Source organism: Toxorhynchites rutilus, chromosome 2 (assembly GCF_029784135.1).
Source record: "Toxorhynchites rutilus septentrionalis strain SRP chromosome 2, ASM2978413v1, whole genome shotgun sequence".
In the NCBI taxonomy this organism is placed as follows: Eukaryota; Metazoa; Arthropoda; class Insecta; order Diptera; family Culicidae; genus Toxorhynchites; species Toxorhynchites rutilus.
In genome coordinates, this window is record NC_073745.1 from 28,174,363 (window position 1) to 28,197,002 (window position 22,640).

Genomic DNA, 22,640 nt, shown 5'->3' on the forward strand with positions numbered 1-22,640 from the left:
GGCAGGCGTACTCCCACTAAAAGATCGCTTCAATTTATTATCTCTTCGGTTCCTCATCCGGTGTAAGGTTATGAATCCATTGGTGATCGGAAATTTTGAGCAATTGATCGAGCTAAATTTTCATTCTGGATTCATGAGTTCATATGATGAATTCATCTCCATGCAGGTTGATCCTTCTTCGTATATTCCCAACCGTGTTTGTTTCCCTGACTACATCAATTCCTCTGTACATTTCGATCTGTTCATGAAGGAGAAAATCCAAGAAAATCCAGATTATCTTAGATTGGGGTTCGTTCCTACGATCTTCAATGCAAAGTATGGGCGTATCAATTGTGATAATATATACTTTACTGATGGGTCCTCTATGAATGAGTCCACAGGATTTGGAGTGTTCAACGTATTTTTTAGCACCTCACACAGTCTTCAGAATCCTTGCTCGGTATATATTGCTGAATTGGCAGCGATATACTGTGCGCTGGACAGCGTCGCCTCACGACCTGTTGAACACTATTACATTGTACCGGATAGTCTTAGCTCTGTCGAAGCTATCCGTTCAGTGAGGCCGGAAAAGCACTCGCCGTACTTCCTTGAGAGAATACGACAAATTTTGAGTGCTTTATCCAGACGCTGTTATGTCTTTACCTTTGTCTGGGTCCCCTCACATTGCTCAATTCCGGGTAATGAGAGGGCTGACTCATTGGCAAAGGTAGGTGCAATTGAAGGCGATATATATCAGCGTCAAATCGCCTTCAATGAATTTTATTCTTTAGTTCGCAAAAATACCATCGCTAACTGGCAACGCAAGTGGAATGAAGATGAATTGGGCCGGTGGTTTCACTCGATTATCCCTAAGGTTAGCCTCAAACCGTGGTTCAAAAGTCTAGACTTGAGTCAGGACTACTCTTTCGTTTCAATCTTGCCAGCAGCAATCTCTGCGTTTGTGGCCAAGGTTATCACGACATCGAGCACATTGTTTGGTCGTGCGAGGTGTATCTGGTCGCCAGATCGAATTTAGAAAACTCCCTTTGGGCCCGAGGAAGACAGCCCAATGTGCCGGTGAGAGATGTGTTGGCTCGGTTAGACCTTGATTACATGTCCCATATATATGTTTTCCTTAAAGCTATAGATCTTCGTGTGTGATTGTCCCTACATCCTTATACCCTCCTTTCCTTCCTTTGCGGGTAATTCGTCCCCTTGCTATGAATAGTAGAATAAGTTGAAATGTAAATAAACTATAGATATACGAATAGATTTAAGAATTGAGTGTTCATCAACATTGTTACAATTTCCTTATATCCCATCCTTCTCCTAAAAATATGTCACTCTTCTAAACTTGAGTACATCGCGAGTAATCGGTTTTCCACCTTACTAACCATAGATGTAAGAAAATTGTTTATATATATAGAGTTTTAAAATTATATTTAAGAATTCGGCTCCTTTAAACTTAAGTAACTGAGCCTGTAAAAATAAACGAATTAATAAAAAAAAAAAAATAATCGAATCCTGTATATAGTTGAGTCATGTCTGGGTACCGATAAGCGTGTGAATGTTTTTATACAACTGGGAATGTTTCACTAGGATCCAAGCATTAAGAGCGATATTCTGAACAATCCCAACAAAATGGCCAAATGAATCCCTTTGTTCGCTTTGAGTGTCATATGTCCAGACCAACTTCACCGCGAATTAGCGCATTTGGGTAAGGGGTAAACACAATTAGCGTGAATCGGTTAGCATCTCTTTCGATTAGCGCCTGTTTTATCAACTGCTAACAGTCGGAGACCATTTTGTGTATACGAAGGCGATAACACATTTGCACGCTTTGGAATTTAAATCAGCTGAGCTCACCGGCAGGTTTACTTGGCTTAGCGCAGCTGCTACGTATCCCTATATCCAGACTGGATCGGATTTTGTTTATCGTCAGTCATTAGCAGAAAAAAAAAACAATCGAACGATGGAACCGGCTTTTTCAGAGTAGAGTGGTCACGCCACCTATAAGAGACAATACAGTTTTGCGCGTTAGCCACAACAAAGATAAATCCAACACTCGAATCCAGAATCGTTCAGTTTTCAAGAAAAGAATTGAATTCGAATTAACCCGTTTTATGCCAAGCGTTCGAAAAATCGAACAGCAACTTTGATAATTTTTCATGGCTTTGGGAAGCAACCATATGTAAGGTTTTGGCATAAAATGATAGCTTAGTCTATTAGCTACCACCTACTATCAATTTCATTCAATTTTGTATAGCTTTATTGGGCAAAAAATTCGGTTTAAGGCAATTATTTGCGGAAAGTACATAACCTCACATAACCTAACTCGGCTCCCTTGGCCGAGTGGTTAGCGTCATAACTAACATGCCGAGTGTTCGGGTTCGATTCCCGTTCTGGTCGGGGGAATTTTTCGTCAAAGAAATTTCCTCCGACTTGCACTGTGATCACGCGTATTCTAGAGCTTGCCACTCAGAATGCATTCAAGGCGTGTTATTTGGCATAGAAATCTCAACTAAGTACAAATAAGAATGACGCAAGTAATACTACGTTGAGACGGCGAAGTTCCTCTAGGAACGTTAGTGCCATTGAAGAAGAAGAAGAACCTAACAAAAAACAAAACCTTATTAAATTCTTCTCTACTGTATTACTTTAATAAAAAATCACTCATTGTGATGTAGGAAAAAAAACCGTTGGAATGAACCTCCTACAGGATCAAAAATGTAGGTTTTGGTCAATGTTTTTGTTTGACGATTTTTCGATTTTTCCTCATTTTCCGGAAAACAGAAGAACGAAATAAAAAAAATCTTGAAGATTGGGGTTTCTGTAACGCCAATAATCACTAATAATAAATTACACCAATGGCTTTTGTTAATAGAATAATATTTCCAGCTTGGTCGTTAATGGGTTAATAGTTCTGATAACCACCCATAAAAGACTGACGTCTCTCTTCCATCGGCAAAATTGCATAACTCAAGCAATGGCACAACTTTACGACGCGCGAATCTCTTTTCTTTATCTCGCGGTGGCGTCGTTCGAGAATTAAAGAAGCAAAAAGACTCGAAGATCATTAAAACAAGTGGCCGCACATGCTCCAATCACGTGCTTCCATCATTCGATTTCCGACTTTCCTTTTTACATGCTTTGTGTGTTTGCTTGTGTTGTTTATTTAAACGTTTGGGAGATTGATAGCTTGGGGCGAAATTTCGTAGATACGATTTATTTTACTAAAATTGAATCTGAGTTGGACGCACAAATGACGTTTAGAAAGCAAATATCATATTCGATTTGATTATTTGTATTAACGAATCAAAAAACTGGGAATGCTCGCAATACGTCAGGTAAGTCTTGATGGCCTTGAATTTTATGCAATCAGCGAATTGTATACAGAGCGCGGCCAACGACACTCTGTCGCATCATGCCATTCATCTTCGAGCTATGTATCAGCCCATACGTTGAGTCGAGCATTCATCAAGAGTTGTAAAAAGTGAACACGGAAAAATGTGTTCGACCTCATCGCACTTTTAGACATTCAATTAATTTAAGAAAAATTTTAATTGAAAACATACACTCCATCTATATTGGAATTGTGATTATTGCATACACGATTGAAGATGTCGAAATGAGATGAGATATGTTGAAAACTGCCCTCTGTGGCTTTTTTAAAAAGTAGACATGGAGTGTGAATAGTTTCCCCATTGCCATTTTCGTTTAAAAATCGAATAAAGCACGAACAAACATTTGTGGCGATTGATTTGAATATTTGAAGATGTAAATAATTTGTTTCAGCTTTGAAGTCAGTAAAACTATTACTAAATAGTGTTACACTTACACTTATACGAAACGTTTTGCAATGCATGATCGGCAGTGTTTGCCGATTGATCTTTTCACTGAATAATTCGCTTTCGTTTGTTCAAAGATGATCTTACAGAAATCATTTCCCCCAGTGACATTCTTTTGCTTTTACGTGCTACGAACTATGACACAAAAGAGAACAGAGTTGTTTCGCTTCGGTTCGCACTTCAAGATACACGAGCCAAAATCATCATCAACGGTTTCGATGCAGAACGTTTATATTCTTCTTTGCCTCGAACTCATTACATGTCGAACCTCTCCATGCATCATGAAACAGCAGGATCATACGGACTACGCAAAGCGAATGATTCATACTCAATTAATGCAGCAGATCCTGATACACGAGTCTCAGAGATTGTAAACCATGTGAATATTTAGCTAGAAAGATGCTTAGGAAAGGGTAGTCAGATTATATTTTTCATCTTTAACGCTGCTATCCCTTGAAATATAATATATATATATTTTCATTTAGACCGCAAAGTTTTACTAGCAACACCGCTCCAGTGAGAAACAAAAACTCTCTCGTTTGAGCTCTGTTCCCATTCGCTGCTCTCCGCAAATGGTGACCGACTGATGACGTAATTTTTCTTGTACCATTTATCGCTCTCGAAAAGTTTAAAATGCAGCAGTTTTCGCTATAGTAGAACGGGACGATGGACCTGATCACGAACGTCACTTCACGGTGGAAACGAAATGAAGTGCATATAACTTTACATACAAATCATATCATTTTCACCGTGAAGTGACGTTCGTGATCAGGCTCGATATACAGCCATTCCATGCCAAACCGATATAGTGGTTCTCAGATTTTCGTCAAAAGTGGTAGTTTTGTTCTTTATCGCAAATTATGAGACCCGTATTTTTTTGTTTTTTTTGTTAGGGTAACCATTTCCATTTTAGGGTGGTCCAAAAAACCATTTTTTCGCATTTTTGCCAAAAAATGACTTTTTTCAAAAATTCATAAATTTGCTCGGTATATATTGCTGAATTGGCAGCGATATACTGGGCGCTGGACAGCGTCGCCTCACGACCTGTTGAACACTATTACATTGTAACGGATAGTCTTAGCTCTGTCGAAGCTATCCGTTCAGTGAGGCCGGAAAAGCACTCGCCGTACTTCCTTGAGAGAATACGACAAATTTTGAGTGCTTTATCCAGACGCTGTTATGTCTTTACCTTTGTCTGGGTCCCCTCACATTGCTCAATTCCGGGTAATGAGAGGGCTGACTCATTGGCAAAGGTAGGTGCAATTGAAGGCGATATTTATCAGCGTCAAATCGTCTTCAATGAATTTTATTCTTTAGTTCGCAAAAATACCATCGCTAACTGGCAACGCAAGTGGAATGAAGATGAATTGGGCCGTTGGTTTCACTCGATTATCCCTAAGGTTAGCCTCAATCCGTGGTTCAAAAGTCTGGAATTGAGTCGGGACTTTATTCGCACCTTCTCCCGACTCATTTCCAATCACTGTTCTTTAGATGCACTACTCTTTCGTTTCAATCTTGCCAGCAGCAATCTCTGCGTTTGTGGCCAAGGTTATCACGACATCGAGCACATTGTTTGGTCGTGCGAGGTGTATCTGGTCGCCAGATCGAATTTAGAAAACTCCCTTCGGGCCCGAGGAAGACAGCCCAATGTGCCGGTGAGAGATGTGTTGGCTCGGTTAGACCTTGATTACATGTCCCATATATATGTTTTCCTTAAAGCTATAGATCTTCGTGTGTGATTGTCCCTACATCCTTATACCCTCCTTTCCTTCCTTTGCGGGTAATTCGTCCCCTTGCTATAAATAGTAGAATAAGTTGAAATGTAAATAAACTATAGATATACGAATAGATTTAAGAATTGAGTGCTCATCAACATTGTTACAATTTCCTTATATCCCATCCTTCTCCTAAAAATATGTCACCCTTCTAAACTCGAGTACACCGCGAGTAATCGGTTTTCCACCTTACTAACCATAGATGTAAGAAAATTGTTTCTATATATATATATAGTTTTAAAAATATATTTAAGAATTCGGCTCCTTTAAACTTAAGTAACTGAGCCTGTAAAAATAAACGAATTAAAAAAAAAATTCATAACTTTGGAACTACTAGACCGATTCAGATGATCGACATATCAAATTAAAGCCAATTAGCTGGTCTTATACTATACATGCAGAAAATTTAAATTCTGCTCTCGTTTTTATTGATTGTATTCGTTTTTTATTGTTTTCATAGTCCCGGGACGGTTAGCGTAACAGCCTCACAATCCGATCGGCCTGGGTTCAATCCCAGCTGGCGTCGTTGGGATTTTCTGAGGCGAAAAATCTCTGGTTACGTCTTCCTTCGGAGCGGAAGTAAAAGAAGTTGGCCCGGCTCATGAGTTGTTGAGTCTGATAGGTAGGAACAGGTGGAGTCGCCTCCCTGATGTCGGTGATTGGCACTAAAGTGGCGGAAATAGGCCGACGAAAAATAAGCGAAGATAAAAAAAAAAAAAAATAGTCCCGGGACCAAAGACGCAATAGTTTTTTTATATTTTTTCTGGAAAGCTGAGGATTTTTCACATAACATATCTCGAAACAAGGGAGGCGTTTTTTTCATTTTTGAGTTATGATTTTTCAAAGTTACCCGATGGTCCAAAAAATCATTTTCCCCTTTTTTCCCAAAAATGTATTACCATACAAATGAAGCATAAATTTCCTCATAAATCAAGAACTAATAAAGCAAACGGAACCAAATTTAGCATGTGGAGGTTTTAAGAGGCAAAAAACGGTTCTAAGGTGGTTTAACACTCCTCCCCCTTCTCTAAGGGGAGGCTGCCATACAAATGAAACACAAACTTCTGCATAACTCGAGAACTAATAAAGAAAATGGAGCCAAATTTGGGATGTGAGGATTTTTGGGTACGAGAAATGTTTCTATGATGGTATGACACCCATCCCTCCTCTGGAATGGAGAGGGGCTCCCATAAAAATAATACACATATTTTAACCAAACATAACAATTGAAAATTTTCAAAAAAAAAAAAGTGAAGGAAAATGGAAAAATTGAGAAAATTCAATTCGCATATGTTCTACAATGACATAGTGACAAGCATTGTTAGTCCATTTGATGTTTGCGCTGACGAAATTGATCTTTGTTCGAAACTGGAAATGAATTTAATGTGATGAAAAGCTCTCCTATATCTTCTTCATTCTATATAAATAAAAATGGATTGCCTAATGTGTTGATAAGAGCAAAACTCGAGAAAGGAATTATCCGATTTGGGGCTGTCTGTATTCTATCATATTTTCTGTATCAAACCTTTATTCCATGTAACAGAGAAACATGTTATTTGCAAGTGGTTAAAAAAATCTGAACGGGAATTGTGTCTGAAAATAATCAGATAATAGAATAACGAGTTTTGGCAGAAGTACTAGAAATGCATATAAATCGCATACAATTCATTTCGTTTTCACCGAGAAGTGACGTTCGTGATCAGGCGCATATTGTCCAAAAATCCGTGAGCCCTGTGAAATCTATATAAATAAAAATGAAAGGCCAAATGTGTTGCTAAGCACAAAATCCGATTAAAGCTGTCTTCATTTTGTTGTGTTTGTCTCTGTCCATAGATCAATTGAGTGGAGAAAAATCGGAAAATTCGGAAAATTGAATTCCCATATGTTCGAAAATTACATCATGATAAGCGTTGGACTAACAACGCTTATCATGATGTAATTCGATGCTTGCGCTAACGAAATTGAGCTTTGTTCGTAAGTAGAAATGAATTTTCAAGCAAAGTAGCGCAATATTTTATCTTCTATCTATCTATTTATATGTAAATAAAAACGGAAGGCCAAACGTGATACTACGCGCAAAACCCGAAGAAGGAATGGTCCGTCTTTATTTTGTTGTATTCATCTCTGCCCATAGTTGAAGAAAACACAATTCTCATATTTTCCACAATGACATTGTTGTTAGTCCAATCGGATTACGCGTTTGCCGAATTAAGCTTCGTGTTCCGTTAGTGAAAATTTTGAGAAATGAAAATTTTGAATGAAAATTTACTTTTCTATATCAAACACGATTTCCATGTAACGGAGAAACATGTTATTTTAAAATGAATCAAGAATATTCAGTGAAAATTGTGTCTGTAAATAAATTTATATTATAATGGCGAGTTTCGGTAGAAGTAACAGGAAATTCAAAGTAAATGAAAATTGCAAAGAGCCAAATGGAAACTGTGAAGGTCATTCAATTGAGAGTTGTACAATTGAACCCACGAACGTTCGTTCGATAAGAAAACGTGAATTTTCGAAAGAATTCATATCAAAAAATAATTTTGACCCGGACTAAGTTTGCCGGGTCAACTAGTTAAGGAATAAAGAAGGACTACCTATTAAATCCAGGAAGCATGGCATACTTTTCCTGTAAATACGAGCCGAAACTTCGTGGAATCAATGTCGAAGAGAGTTCTCAAAGTGATCCGGAACAATGGTTATGCCACCAAATACTGTTGGTTAAATATAATGAATACATGTTCCCGAATAAAATAAAATAACGAATGTATATTTTTGAGCACTAAATTAAACTTATTTGTTTATTATTTAATGGGTAACTTACAATGTTTGAGGTATTTAGCAATTGTACCTGTAACGGTCATGGTCTTATTGTTTTGTCCATATGGTGAGGTCGATAAACTAGGAAGTATAAGAACTGTTTGCATATTTAGCCATCGTGAACTTAAATGTAACAAATTAAAATCAAACATTAATTTGAAGACTGAAATGACACACAAAATGACCACCCTGTACAAACTGTTATACAAATAACACAGATAAGCTACACTCACAATACACTCAGAAAATTATAGCAATAGACCGAACACGAACGAAACTCAATTCGCGACTACGAAGCTGAATTTGACAGCTTGTGTGCGTGAAGCGAATGTCAACAAAGAATTGCAAAAAGAATGTGATTTTTAAACGCACCGTTTTTAACGTTTTTTGGAGAAATTTTCGTAATGGTGAGTATGTATCGAAAGAACTATCCTCTAGGATGCTAATTTAGTTAAATCACATAAATTTACTGCAGGGGAAAACGTTTTCTTACCGCATCCAAAGGACACAGTCTTTACTTGTGAAAAAGTAAACAAACTTTCAGGATACTAAATTTAAAAAAAAAATTAATAATTGTGTGCAAAATTTATCTTCCAAACGGTTGGAAAATGAGTTTTCCTTATGCAGTGAAAAAAACTTTGCCGTAGCTTAAGCTGAATTTATCTTATAAGTGTTTTTCTGTGACCTTGTTTCATGCATTATCAGGAGCCATCAGTCGGAGAAAATGAAACCTGCTACGTGGCTGTGGAGTTTGCGGATGTGTTCGATTACGCTGCGGGTGGAAGCCGTTTAGTCGTCGAAGGCGAAAGAGTATTCAAAGCTGGACATCTTTTAATAGTTGGTGTTGAAGAAGTTCACGATGAAGGCTTCAGTATTTTCTCGTCCTGCCTCCAGTCAACATCTCCAAGCTCGGAACCCCATACAATAAAAATTCGTACGAAAATCTCCTTCTCGAAATGGTTGTTTTCGTGTTCCTGTAAAGCTGACAAAGGGAAGTGCAAACACGTCATGGCTGTTTTGTATCATTTGCTTAAGTATGTTTTATTTTATTTTTTTATTATTGCACATTTTGCACCAAGTTGGACTGTTTGACACTTTTTCAAAAGTGCGAAAATGTGAATGTGAATACTTGGAGAGTAGAAGTTCGACACGGTGAAATGGAGGCTACAAATACGGGAGGTTTTTGTAGGTTCTATCTTTAGCCGTAGTCGTTAGATCTAGTCTTGATACCGCGATTTGTCCATTTTCGGAGGGAAGGCATGAAAAGAAATTCCGGGGCGATATCTCTGCTTACATCCGGGGACGACACAAACAATACTGCTTTTGAATTTTGCAGATTGTTCGGAGTCAGCTTCAAGCAAATTTCGTCCGACTTGCATGTTCTCCGGGCAATTTGCGCAGCTTTTGACGACCATATTTCACACGTTCTAAGGAAAATATTTTGAAAAATATTAGAGCACTGCTTGAATAGAAGCCAGATCTTTGTATTTTAGGTATTTTATGAACACTAAACGGATATTTTTATATCAAATTTCATTAATTTTTACCTCTCTCGCAGGTAGATTGACAGAGGATGTACTTCAACGGCTTTTTTTCACTACTAAATGACAATAAATTTTGGTTCGGAGCATCGAAACAGCTAAGAAAAACTATTTTTCAACAACTTCCACTAATTTTAAGATAAACACGGTACAAGTTTTCGAGAAATCAGTATATTAATTACAGAGAAAATATGCAACGTTTTATTTACATATTTTTCACTCACACGCGAAACTTTCATAGGTGGCGACACCGTACCTTCGATGACGCGAATAGACCATGTAAAAAGGGAGATAGAATTGCTATAGTGATCAGTATCCGACCGATCACCAAGGAATAAATACTGTAAAAATACAAAAATTATATTATCGTGACAAAATTGAAAAGTGGTTCTAATAAATTTGTATATATTGAAAACTAATTGGTTGGAGTTGGAAGTCTATGGAGGAAAAGGAAAGCGGACAACAGGATTCGTGAAGGATTGGGAAAGGACGGTATTCAATAGGAAGGAAGGAATTAAGTTTGGACAAATTAAAAATTTCACAACGTAGGACCAAAGGTACGTTCCAGTGCTAAATGGTGCATCTTTGGAGCTATTGGAGGTAGTACTCAACCCACGAACCTGAATCCCCCAACAAGAACTAGTAGATGAGAATGTGTAAATGCAACTATAATTGCTAGGGATATGGAAAGTCCAGATTTAGGAGTGATTTGAATGATTGCAATTGAAGATTGGATGAAGCAATCTTCGAATTCAATTGAATTCAACATATTTGCTTTTTAAGTAAAAAAATTAACAGTTGCCATGTAAGACCAATTCATGCAGTGTCTCATGTTTACGTAGTTCTCGAACCGCGAAAGTTCATTCACCTCTAGTATCTGAAATGACGATTTCCCAAGGCTTCTCAGTTTAGAAGTACGTTTTAGGGAAACATATTCTAGTCTACACAAAGAAAAGCGAGTACAAAAGTACTCACAGCTTGCATATATTTACAGAGCGGATTCTCCCAGGCATCTTTGTTTTGAAATCCATCTTAGGGAAACACATTTCGATGGGAACAAAGATACCCCTTTGCATGTAAATTTGCAAAGCAGATTCCCACAGGTACATTGATTTTGAAGTCTGTGTTGGGGAACCGTAAATCGGGCCAAACGTAACTAGGCAGTTTGGGTCAGTTAGATAATGCTTGACACTTTGCAGTTATTCAACTGTTTATCTCATGAAAAATTACATTTTTATAGACGCGTAGAAACATTTCTTATCAATTGATGCAAACATCATTCCGATCTATTTAGAAATGTTCGAGTTATAAGCATTCGAAATCTTTCATTTTTTGACGTGGGACTACGTCTAACCGGAGTATATGGGGGGTAAAATGAAAACCTAAACACAGAACATGCAGGAAAAAATGAAAGATTCCGAATGCTTATAACTCGAACATTTCTTACTGGATCGGAAAGATGTTTGCATCATTTGATAGGGAATATTTCTACGCTTCTATCACAATTAATAAAATGTTGTTTTTCATTAGATAAACAATTGAATAACTGTAAAATGTTAAGCGTTATCTAAACGGCATAACTGCCTCATTTTGATTGGCCCGATCTACGATTTCCCTAACACAGCCATCAAACCCAAGCAGCCTTGGGTAAATCAGCATTGCAAATACATGAAAGTCGGGGGTATTTTTGTTCCGACTGAAATGTGTTTCCCTAACACAGACTTTAAATCCAAGGAGCGTAGGGAAATTGGCATTCCAAATACATGTAAGTCGGGGGCATTTTTGGTCCGACTGAAATGTGTTTCCCTAACACAGAGTTCAAATCCATGTAGCGTGGGGAAATCAACATTGCAAATACATGAAAGTCGGGGGAATTTTTGTTCCGACTGAAATGTGTTTTCCCAACACAGACTTCAGAACCAAGGTGTCTGAGGAAATTGGCATTGTAAATTCATGCAAGTCAGTGGCATTTTTGTTCCGACTGAAATGTGTTTGCCTAACACAGACTTCAAAACCAAAATGTCTGGGAAAATCGGCTCTGTAAATAAATGCAAGCTTCGAGTACTTTTGTACTCGCTTGCCTTTGTGCAAACTAGAATATGTTTCTTTAACACGGTCTCCTAAACTTAGGAACCTGGGAAAATCGTGCAGACACTAGAGACGAATGAACTTTCAAGTTTAAATCCTTTATAGTATAAAAAGTAGAAGTTGAAGTTTTTGATTCATGCAAGTCGGGGGTATCTCTGCACCCGCATTTTTTTTTGCACTCCGCAAAGTGTTTTCCTAGCACGGATTACAAAAGCGGGTACGAACACAACGCTTTGGCTCGGTTATTCATTATTGTATTGAAGGATATACCTTCATATCTTCCGCTCATTGAATTTCTACGCATACCATTTGATGATTAGGCAAAATGTTGTTAACTGCTGCGATAACGCCAATTCATTAAACAATATGCGTTCGACATACATGTCAAAATCGGAACTGAGTGCCTGAAGTTCATATAATCAAGCGAATTCGCGGTTCGATAAGTACGTACACTTGAGAGATGTAAACTTCAGAAGCAAATGTAAAATAAAATAATCGTTTGAAAATTCTCCCGTTCACAAATTTTGTTCTAGGTATCATAACAACCGTAAAAGGCCTGTCATTAAATTTACTATCACAATGCATGAATTGACCTTACATGACATTTCACAATCTTTTTACTTACAAATCAAATATATTGAATTCAATTGAATTCGGGAATTGTTTCATTCCATCAAAAATTTAATCAATACAAACAAATGATTGATAAGCCAAGGTAGTCCCACGTCAACCTTGCGGTTATATCATAGATATAACCCACCCATTTTTTCCTGCATGTTCTGTGTTTAGGTTTTCATTTCACCCCCATATACTCCGGTTCGACGTAGTCCCACGTCAATAATAAGGCCCAGATATGAAGATTTAAAATCTGATTGCAGTGATCCTTCAAACTACAACCTATACTTGTACTCCAAAATATCCTCAATGGAAATTGTTTTCAGTAGATTGAACCATTTGCTCACAGCTTGACTAATTTTTATCGTTATCACTCTCTGCACGTTCGCGTAAACAAATGGTTCCTCTATTTTTAGTAACTGTCACTGTTCCTAGCAATCGATTGTCAGTCTCGACCGTCTCTCAACTAGATTTTTTTCTCGATGACATCTCCCAGTGGATTGTTTGCACCGATTAACGATTCACACTTTTGTTTTTGTTATTTCAAACGACAAACGACCACGAAGTCAGACTACTTGCAAAAGACAAACAAACAAGAGTGGGCATATCGATAGGCGTCGATAAGGCGGTTGCTAATCGGGACTTGCCGCTCACATCGCTTGTGTCCGCTTCGCACATGCGTCATGAAAGATCAGATCGGGATCACCGGTTGTACGGAACCTATGAACCAGATTATCAACAAATAGCGGCGAGAGGTCGGTCAAAGTTCAGTGGACGGTGGAAAAATTTTGCAAGCTCTCCCGTTGACGCGTGTAATCGATCTGAGAATAACCTAAATTTTCTCTAATCGCTGGGTTCGTTAACTGAGATACCGATTGTGCTCATAACCATGATAAGGAGTTTGGGCATTTCGATGCAATGAGGAAACTGCTCTCAGGATGACGTTCAATGAGAACTGTCCAAATTATTCATTATTTGTTGGCCATATTTTGAACTCGTACGTGTGACCGAATCAATTTTCTGTGTAAAACACTTGCTCCCTACATGAATTTGAACGATATCAACGAATCAGACCACTTGTTGATGTGATTATCATTCACGATGTGGGACTCATTCACATGCCCCCATCGCGTGCCCAGACGAAATGTACACAGTGAAGGTCGTTCGCTATCTTTCGCCGACAATTGTTCTGCTTTTTCTTGTTATCCTCGTGTTATCAATTATCACCCACAATCAGGGTGCGACAATGATGATTGTTTATGTCCTGAGCATAGAGTATATTCAACCATCTGTTTTTCCCCCGAGCGAAACGGCGCAGGCCTTTGTTTGCATTTTCCGATCTCTTTTCCGGTCTGTTGTTTTTTTTTTCTTGTCTTTAGTGGGGATGATTTTATCAACTCTATCTCAGACTGAACAATTATTATGAACAACATCGAGGGTGAACAAAGGGTTTTGCGATTCGGAAGCCGGATTACGGTTTGCTTGCGGTTCCTTAGTTCAACTAATTAGGATAAATTTAATTTCGTTTACATTACATTTCCTGAACGGTTGAAGGTATTTTTTTGAAACCCATCGGGGCATCGGGAATCGAGCAAAGATACATCCGTTCCATGAGTTTTCCGTGGTCAAGTGGATAACGGAGATAATACTGAATACAACAACGAGTACTAAGGAAGATCACACAAGCAAACCTGTGATGAGAAAACCAAGTTCTTCTATGAAACCTTACTACCTCAACCATCCCATCGAATCCCACATTTGTTCCGGAGCGCGCGCTCTTAATTTCCGCATCGGTAGAGCTTCATAAAGCCGAAATAGTGAGACAGAGGAAGAGTTTCTTTCGTAGTGGCATCCGTCGGAATTCTACCCTGACTTGCATTCGCCGTGCTTGTTAACGAGCAAACTGAGCAGTACCACCCACCGGGCGGTGGTGGTTCCATGAGTAAAGTGAGCGAGGAGCGAGGGAATGAGGTCCGCGACAGCGGCGGCGGCGGCGTCCTTGAACTTGAAGAGTGCAACCATCGCATCGCGTATCCATCCATCGGATGATATGCGTTGCAGCAGCCGTTGTGCTATTGCGCAAGTGAAACACACCTCCCGATCCATGGCCTAGTTTAGTTAGTTGTAATTGTGTGGAGTACATGCACATACACGTAGAATCATATTCTCGAGGGCAACCAAAGAAATCGTAATAATGGCGCCGCGAGATTTCATTGATTCAGCTTGATTGCTGCAATTTAGCGGTTGAAATTGGTTTGATGAACTGATCGTAAATACACGAGCAAACGTAATAACCGGTTGGCTTCGAACGGAGCTGCATTTGTTTAGAAAAGTGGTATCGGGTAACAGACACTAGCGACGTATTTGAGATGATTCATTTTCATCATCTGATTCCATTGAATATGATATCAATGATAGGATTGATAGGATTTCTTTATATAGTCTCATTTGAAACATACGATGTTGAATAAAAATTAGCGTTAATTATTATTTTAATGGTCTTTCGTGATATTATTTTAATGTTATTTTGTTTTGTTGGAGCTATTTCTTCCGAAAGTAATTCATTCCGGTTAGTGCTTCTACACCAAAAATTACTTTTTAGCACATGTTTTGGCATCCTGAAGAATGTCGGGAGTGAGAATTGAATTCGTGATCTCTGCGTGAGAGTTATGGATGTTACCACTACACCAGATCGCCTCCACAGGCATACTGATTTATTACATTAAATGAGCTTAAAAATAACAGAAAATGTGCTGCTCTCTCATACTGGTATGTGATAAGAAAAAATGCATGGACACGAACATGATTGATCAGCAAAGCCAAGAGGAAAAGGTTGATTTTTGCATGAAACCCAAAAATCAACATCTGGAATTCTGCGTAAATTTTAATAAACATTTTTTTTGTACAGATTCAATTCTGTCTTTGTATGATGTTATGTAGGGGGACCATGCAATACTACAATATTCGAGAATTTACCTGACGTATGTTACATACAATGTTTTTATTGTGTACGGATCCTGGAAATAGTAGCTAAATTGTTTGATAAAGCTCAACATATTATCTGCTCTATAGTTTGGAATCTAAGACTACATCGAGGTATCTTACTCGTTGAAATCTATTTATGGGTTGATTTCCCAGCTTAATACCGTTGTTCAATGGTGTTTTGACTAACCGGAATATATGGGGGGTAAAATGAAAACCTAAACACAGAACATGCAGGAGAAAATGAAAGATTTCGAATGCTTATAACTCGAACATTTCTTAATAGATCGGAAAGATGTTTGCATCAATTGATAGAAAATATTTCTACGCATCTATCACAATTAAAAAATGTTATTTTTCTTGAGATAAGCAATTGAATAACTGTAAAATGTCAAGCGCTATCTAAACGCCCTAACTGTCCCGTTTTGATTGGCCCGATTTACGGGCCCCCACAGCCATCAAAACCAAGGTGCCTGGGGAAATCGGGGTTATACTTGCTTGTAGAGATGTCTAAATTTTTCGTTTATTCGATTATCGCTTAATCGTTGGACCATTTTTCAATATTCGATTTATTCGAATAATTGTCTTTCAGTATTCGATAAATCGAGCGAATATTTATTTCCTGTAATAATAATGAACAGACGTTGATAGTAAAAAAGATTATGAGGTCATAATTTTATTAGTTACATTCAATATAATTCTAAAATAAACATCGAAGTGCAGAATGTTTTCGAATGAAATGGTATTTCAGTATATTGATAAATTTCCTAATTCATTATGTTTTGTGGATTATTGAAAGAAGAGCATATCATAAATATGACGCAAAATATTTTTATCGCACCAACATACATTTTTCCTGTTCAAAATTACCCTTTCTACAAATGTTGTCGAAAGAGCAGATTTGTTTTAAAATTTCTGCTTGGTCCGAAAGAAGTATATTTACAGAATCACTAGCTGACCCGGCAAACTCCGTCCCGCCCAAAATTTATTTTTCGTTATCACATCCACGTTTTCTTACTGTTCATTGATTGATCTTCTAATCTACTCTTTCAAATTATTTTTCACTATAAAATTTCAGTACTTCTACCAAAACTCGACATTATAATATCAGATTATTTTCAGACACAACTCTAGTGCAAGATTTTTCATCCACTTGCAAATAACATGTTTCTCCGTTACATGGAATAAATGTTTGATATAGAAAATATGATACAATGAAGACAGCTCTAAATCGGACTATTCCTTTCTCGAGTTTTGCTCTTATCAACACATTCGGCGATCCATTTGTTTTTTTTTATATAGAAAGAAGGCGATATAGGAGTGCGTTTTATCACATTATAATCCATTTCCACTTTCGAACGAAGATCAATTTCGTTACCGCAAACATCAGATGGACTAACAACGCTTGTCAATATGTAATTGTAGAACACATGCGAATTGAATTTTCCCATGATCACTCGGAAGGATCATGGGAAAATTAAAAAATTTTCAATTGTAATGTTTGGTTGGAATATGTGTATTATTTTTATGGAACCCCCTCTCCATTCCAGAGAAGGGGTGTCATACCATCATAGAAAAAATTTTCGTACTCAAAAACCCTCACATCCCAAATTTGGCTCCATTTACTTTATTAGTTCTCGAGTTATGCAGAAATTTGTGTTTCATTTGTATGGCAGCCTCCCCTTAGAAAGGGGGGGAAGAGTGTCGAACCACCATAGAAACGTTTATCGGTCCCTAAAACCTCTATATGCCGAGTTTGATTGCATTTGCTTTATTAGTTCTCGAGTTATTCAGCGCATGCACGTGAAACATGTGATCCTAGATGCCTTGAACATCATAGAATATAGGATAGACTAACTTCATTTTTTGGGTTTTGGCTGCCTAAATTTTCTCAGGGACCACTGTGTGTCGATTCGATTCATCGAAATGTTCATCAAATCAAGCAATTACGCGGTTCGAGAAGTAAGTACACATGAGAGATGCAATGATTCCAGATAGAAATGTAAAATACAGTGATCGTTTGACAATTCTTCCGCTCACATAACTTGGCAGTCCTAGGCATCATATCAAACGTAAAAGGACGATCATCAAATTTACTTGTAACGAAGAACATGATCTATTACAATGCATGAATTGACCCTACATGGTATTTGTTAAAATTTTTTACTTACAGAGTAAATATGTTGAATTCAATTGAATTCGAAAACTGTTTCATTCAATCAATGATTCAATCAATACAAACAAATGGTTACTAAGCCAATGCACAATGGTCCAGGAGATGCATTTAAGTAGAAATTAGCATTTTGAGCTCGACGGTTATTCTCTAGACAAAAACTGTCTTCGACAAAATTCTTACATATGATAAAGCGCTCATTTTCATGTTGCCAAAAATAGGGTAACCAACATTTTCGATTAAATAAAAAATCTAACTTTCTTATCTCTATAGATAGAGGTAAACATAGTTCGACAATGTTATAGTTCCAGTTATTTAAAACATCTTTGTAGAACAAAGTTTTTTCCTATCTCTTGTAATAACGGATATAGTGATATAGCGTTTCCTAATTTGCGTTGCGGTCACCATTAAAAAAACTGCTTTTAGGCTCTAACATTTACATTTCAAATTCTACATACAAGTTGTCTTCCAAAGACTTTTAGAACATACTGATACAAACATTGTCAATATCAACTTTATTCAAAGTTATTGATATTTCTTCCCAAAAAACACGCTCTCTTCAATTGCTTGCCATTCTTTCTGGGGCAAACATAAAAAATGTTTGTTGACATAATTTGAAAGAACAAATTTCACTCTATATGATGTGATTTTCAGAGATATGTTATTTTTTTGTATTTGGGTAAATTAAAATTGAAATCATGAGTTTTTGGGTGAAGATAGCTAGCCACAAATGACTGCCACTATGGCGCTCATTTCTTTCATCTCCCTCCCTTACCCCTCGCACGAAAATCAATAATTTTGCGAAACAGTGTGAAGAAAATGATCGTTTGCACACACTTCCTACCAAGTAGTGTTAACCAAAATCTAATCGATTACTCACCAAATATTATTAATTTTCATCTGCCGTCGCAATGTATAGTAGAAACGTCGTAAAACTCGAACTAGTGCTCTAAAAGTTAACTTTTCATTTTTCAATTTTCTGCAATGGTTTTGTTTGTATTGGTGAAAACCTATTTATTTTTTCGACACTGATGCCAGACAACATCATTGTAAAAGATATAAAAACCACTAAACAAAATGTTATTCCTGAGTCATAGTGTTTCATGTCATGAAAATCAATAAAATAAAATTGTGTTGATATCAATGCAATTATTATTTTAACGTTTAATGGGTCCTATAATGTAAGTTTTAGCAACTTGAACATTGGTTTAGAAAATTGTATTACAGATCTCGGAACACTGCCACGGCTGCCTATGCTTTCAAAAATAGTAAACGAAAAAGTATTACATTCAATTAAAATGCTTCGGCCAACGAAGAGAAGGGTTAAGGCTCTCCAACGTGAGCATGTGAAAACAATACGATCAACGAAGGAAAATATTGAGGAATTATCAACATCGAGTTACTATGCGGAATAACTTGTTCATAACAAAAGAGCCCCAATTCGCTTATGTTATAAATTTTCTTATGTTACGCTCGCGTATAATCAGAATTTCACTTCATATACAAATGCGCATTCTATATACATATTTATATCTGCAATTGTTCATCGGAACATATCGTTCATACATTTTACTTTAGTATTGAATTGGTATTTTTTTCAAATGTATTCAAAGACTCGTGTCAATGAAGCGCCACACAGTCTAATAAGTGTATTGATCTATTTACGTGTGCTTTGCTCTTCTCTCACAAACACTATTACCCCATTTTTACACGTGGGTTTACCTATACCACTACAATGACTAGCTTCCACCTTCATCTTAAGATATTGTCAAATTCTGCATCGCAAAATGTTGGTATTGATAAGCTCTAAAAGTCGTACGAAGACAATTTTGATGTAATTTTAAATGTAAAAGTTAGAGCGAAATAACGGGTTTTTTTCATGGTTACCTCGATGCAACTTCGACAATGAAGTTACATATGATAAAGCTCTTGCTTTCTTATCTTTATAGATAGAGATAAACATAGTTCGACAATATTGTAGCCTCAAATTTTAATTTACTTAGTAGAACAAAGTTTTTTTCTATCTTTTAATATAATCGATTTAGCGCTTTTTTCCTAAGTTGCATTAGGGTGACCATGAAAAAGCGGTTTTTTTTGCTCTCTCTCTTATATGTTTCAAATTCTACATCAAAGCTGTCTTCGTACGACTTTTAAAGCTTATCAAGACCAACATTTTGCGGTGCAGAACCTGTCAATATCTTAATCATACTCAAAGTTATTGATGGTTTTTCACCCAAAAACTCATGACTTCAATTTCAATTTACTCAAACACAAAAAATAACATAGTTTTGAAAATCACGCATTATGTAGAGCAAGCTATGTTCTATCAAATGCCACCAATAAACTTTGTTTATGTTTGCCCCAGAAAGAATGACAAATAATCGTAGAGAACGTATTTTTTGGGATGAAATATCAATAACTTTGAGTGAAGTTGAGATATTGACAAGTTCTGCATCGCAAAATGTTTGTATCAGTACGTTCCAAAAGTCTTTTGAAGACAGTTTGTATGTAAAATTTGAAATATAAAAGAGCAAAAAACAGTTTTTTCAAACGTGACCCCAGCGCAAATTAGGAAAAACGCACTATATCGCTTATTACAAGAGATAGAAAAAAAACTTTGTTCTACAAAGATGTTTCAAATAACTGGAACTACGATATTGTCGAACTATGTTTATCTCTATCTATAGAGATAAGAAAATTAGATTTTTTATTTCATCGAAAATGTTGGTCACCCTATTTTTGGAAAAATGATATGAGCCTCTATCATATGTAACAACTTTGTCGAAGACAGTTTTTGTCTAGAGAATAATTGTTGAGCTCTAAATGCTAATTTCCACTCAAATGCATCTCCTAGACCATTGTGCAATGGTAGTCCCACGTCAACCTTGCGGTTATATCATAGATATAACCCACCCATTTTTTTACGAAACGTGCGAACGGCTCCTTTGATATAAATTTACGAAGTATTTCACAGTTAACTATTCTGTGCTTCGGTGGTAATAAGATTGATCCGATAATGGGAATTTGCAGTATAATTCTGGAAATAAATAATCCTCTGCTGTTCTAAGTTGAAACACCAGTACAAGTAAATATGCGAAAACAACATTGCACGTTGCAGCACCACAAACAACTTTACGAAAGCACAGTCACCGGGACAAGAAGCAAATATTCGCAGTGTTCTTCTCCTGCTTCAGTTCATAAAAACAGCGCGCGTCCGTGGGGAAGGTTTAAAACTGTTGTTCTATTTTTGCACAACCCGATTCAATGCCAATTCCTCTTTCTTTTACCCTACATCTAGAGCACTCCTGTTGATTATAGTCTTCTGTTTTATTTCATTCCCTCTGCTTTCCTTCTATTCTGATTGGGAAAGCTCATACAAGTGGACTAATTTGCCCAACATGTACGTCACAACCAGCTACCATAGTTTCCACGCAATGCGTAGATGTTTATTTCCTGATTGAGGCAGGTCCACGTCCACTACCACTGATAAATCTGCCCGGTGTTTATAAATTTCCTTCTGATTGTAGTATAACAAAAAAACGATTGCAATCGCAGCATCACATGCGCGCACGTCATTTCGCGGAGAAAAGAATGACATAAAGGAAAATATCGTACGATGCACCCGCTCCTCTCATCCGCCGCACTCTTCCACACGGGCGGGGCGCAATTACTAATAGAATGTGCATCGACAGGGTGTTGATTCCTCCGGATGCTGTACACGATGGGACCTACCTCTTATCGGGAATGGTTTAGTCTGGATGGTTTCCGTAGTCGGCGGAAGCATCTTCTTGGTATCTTCGGACATCACACTGGGACAGAGCTGGATCTCGCTGAGAACGGTGCTTTCGTTATATTTTCCACTTTGGCTCGATGTGCGTACTCGCAGCGAGCGGGCCGCGGATGGCGGCAAAACAGCGCCAGTGCTGCTGCTGCCACCACCATTAGTAGCTACCACATTACCGGACGGGGACACGACGGTATTACTTAAAATCACATCCATTTTGAACTGTTGACAAACGCGAACTGAGCGACTCTTCGCACAGCTGCTTCCGACGAAGATCACCGACCGCCGCCGGGAGAGAGATGTTTCGCAAATATTATTCGAGCAAAAGTGAGAGAGAGAGTGAGAGAAAACCACAGCAAAGGAAAACAAAGCAACATGTGTTCCGCGGATGTAATGTGAGAAGAGAGACAATGGTTTGTTTTTGTCACTTTTGCTGTGGTCTTGTTCCACTGTTTATGATTAGAGAAATATGTCGAAAACAACAACAAATCTTGAATGGAATCTATTCAAAGGAATTGTGACGCATAACAAAATTGGTGATACGTTTTATATGACGCCGATAAATTATCCATACGTTTGGATGAGAATTCTGTGGAAGTCATAAGATGACTAACAAGCATGTTTATCACACGACACTTCATTAAACGTCAGAGTGGTGATCATTTCCCTCCTAATAAGTTTCATTTTTCCATATTGACTATCATTCCATCGTATTCCGAATCGAACAAACAAATATCTACAATTCCACCTGTAATCTTGCAATCGGTTAACCACGCAAATACATTTGCATCTCGCTGTCGAATTTTCCCGTGACTTTACCTCTTTCCAATACAACACCGACGGTGAATTTCAAAATTTTCCGTGAGAGACAATAACAAATACATTCATATGGTCGTTAAAGTGATTTCGAAAATTTCCACGCACCGCACGCGCGCTCTTATCACTTCTTTTCGTGTTTTGTGTGCATATACGGCAGCCACAAAGTTCAATAATACCAGTGGACTGACCAACATAAACTTCTTGGACTATTTGTTG

General features: G+C 37.5%; 1 protein-coding gene across 4 annotated transcripts in view; it reads right to left on the reverse strand.

The window, feature by feature from the left end:
- LOC129765011 (6-phosphofructo-2-kinase/fructose-2,6-bisphosphatase 4) overlaps positions 1-21,833 on the reverse strand; it is an 83,265-nt gene extending 61,432 nt beyond the window's left edge. For all 4 annotated transcript variants that reach the window (XM_055764765.1, XM_055764763.1, XM_055764762.1 and 1 more), the window contains exon 1: positions 21,554-21,833. In XM_055764765.1, coding sequence (XP_055620740.1) covers positions 21,554-21,821 — 268 coding nt within the window. In that variant the 5' untranslated portion in view covers positions 21,822-21,833. The remainder of the gene's footprint in view (positions 1-21,553) is intronic.
- Positions 21,834-22,640: the final 807 nt, after the last annotated feature.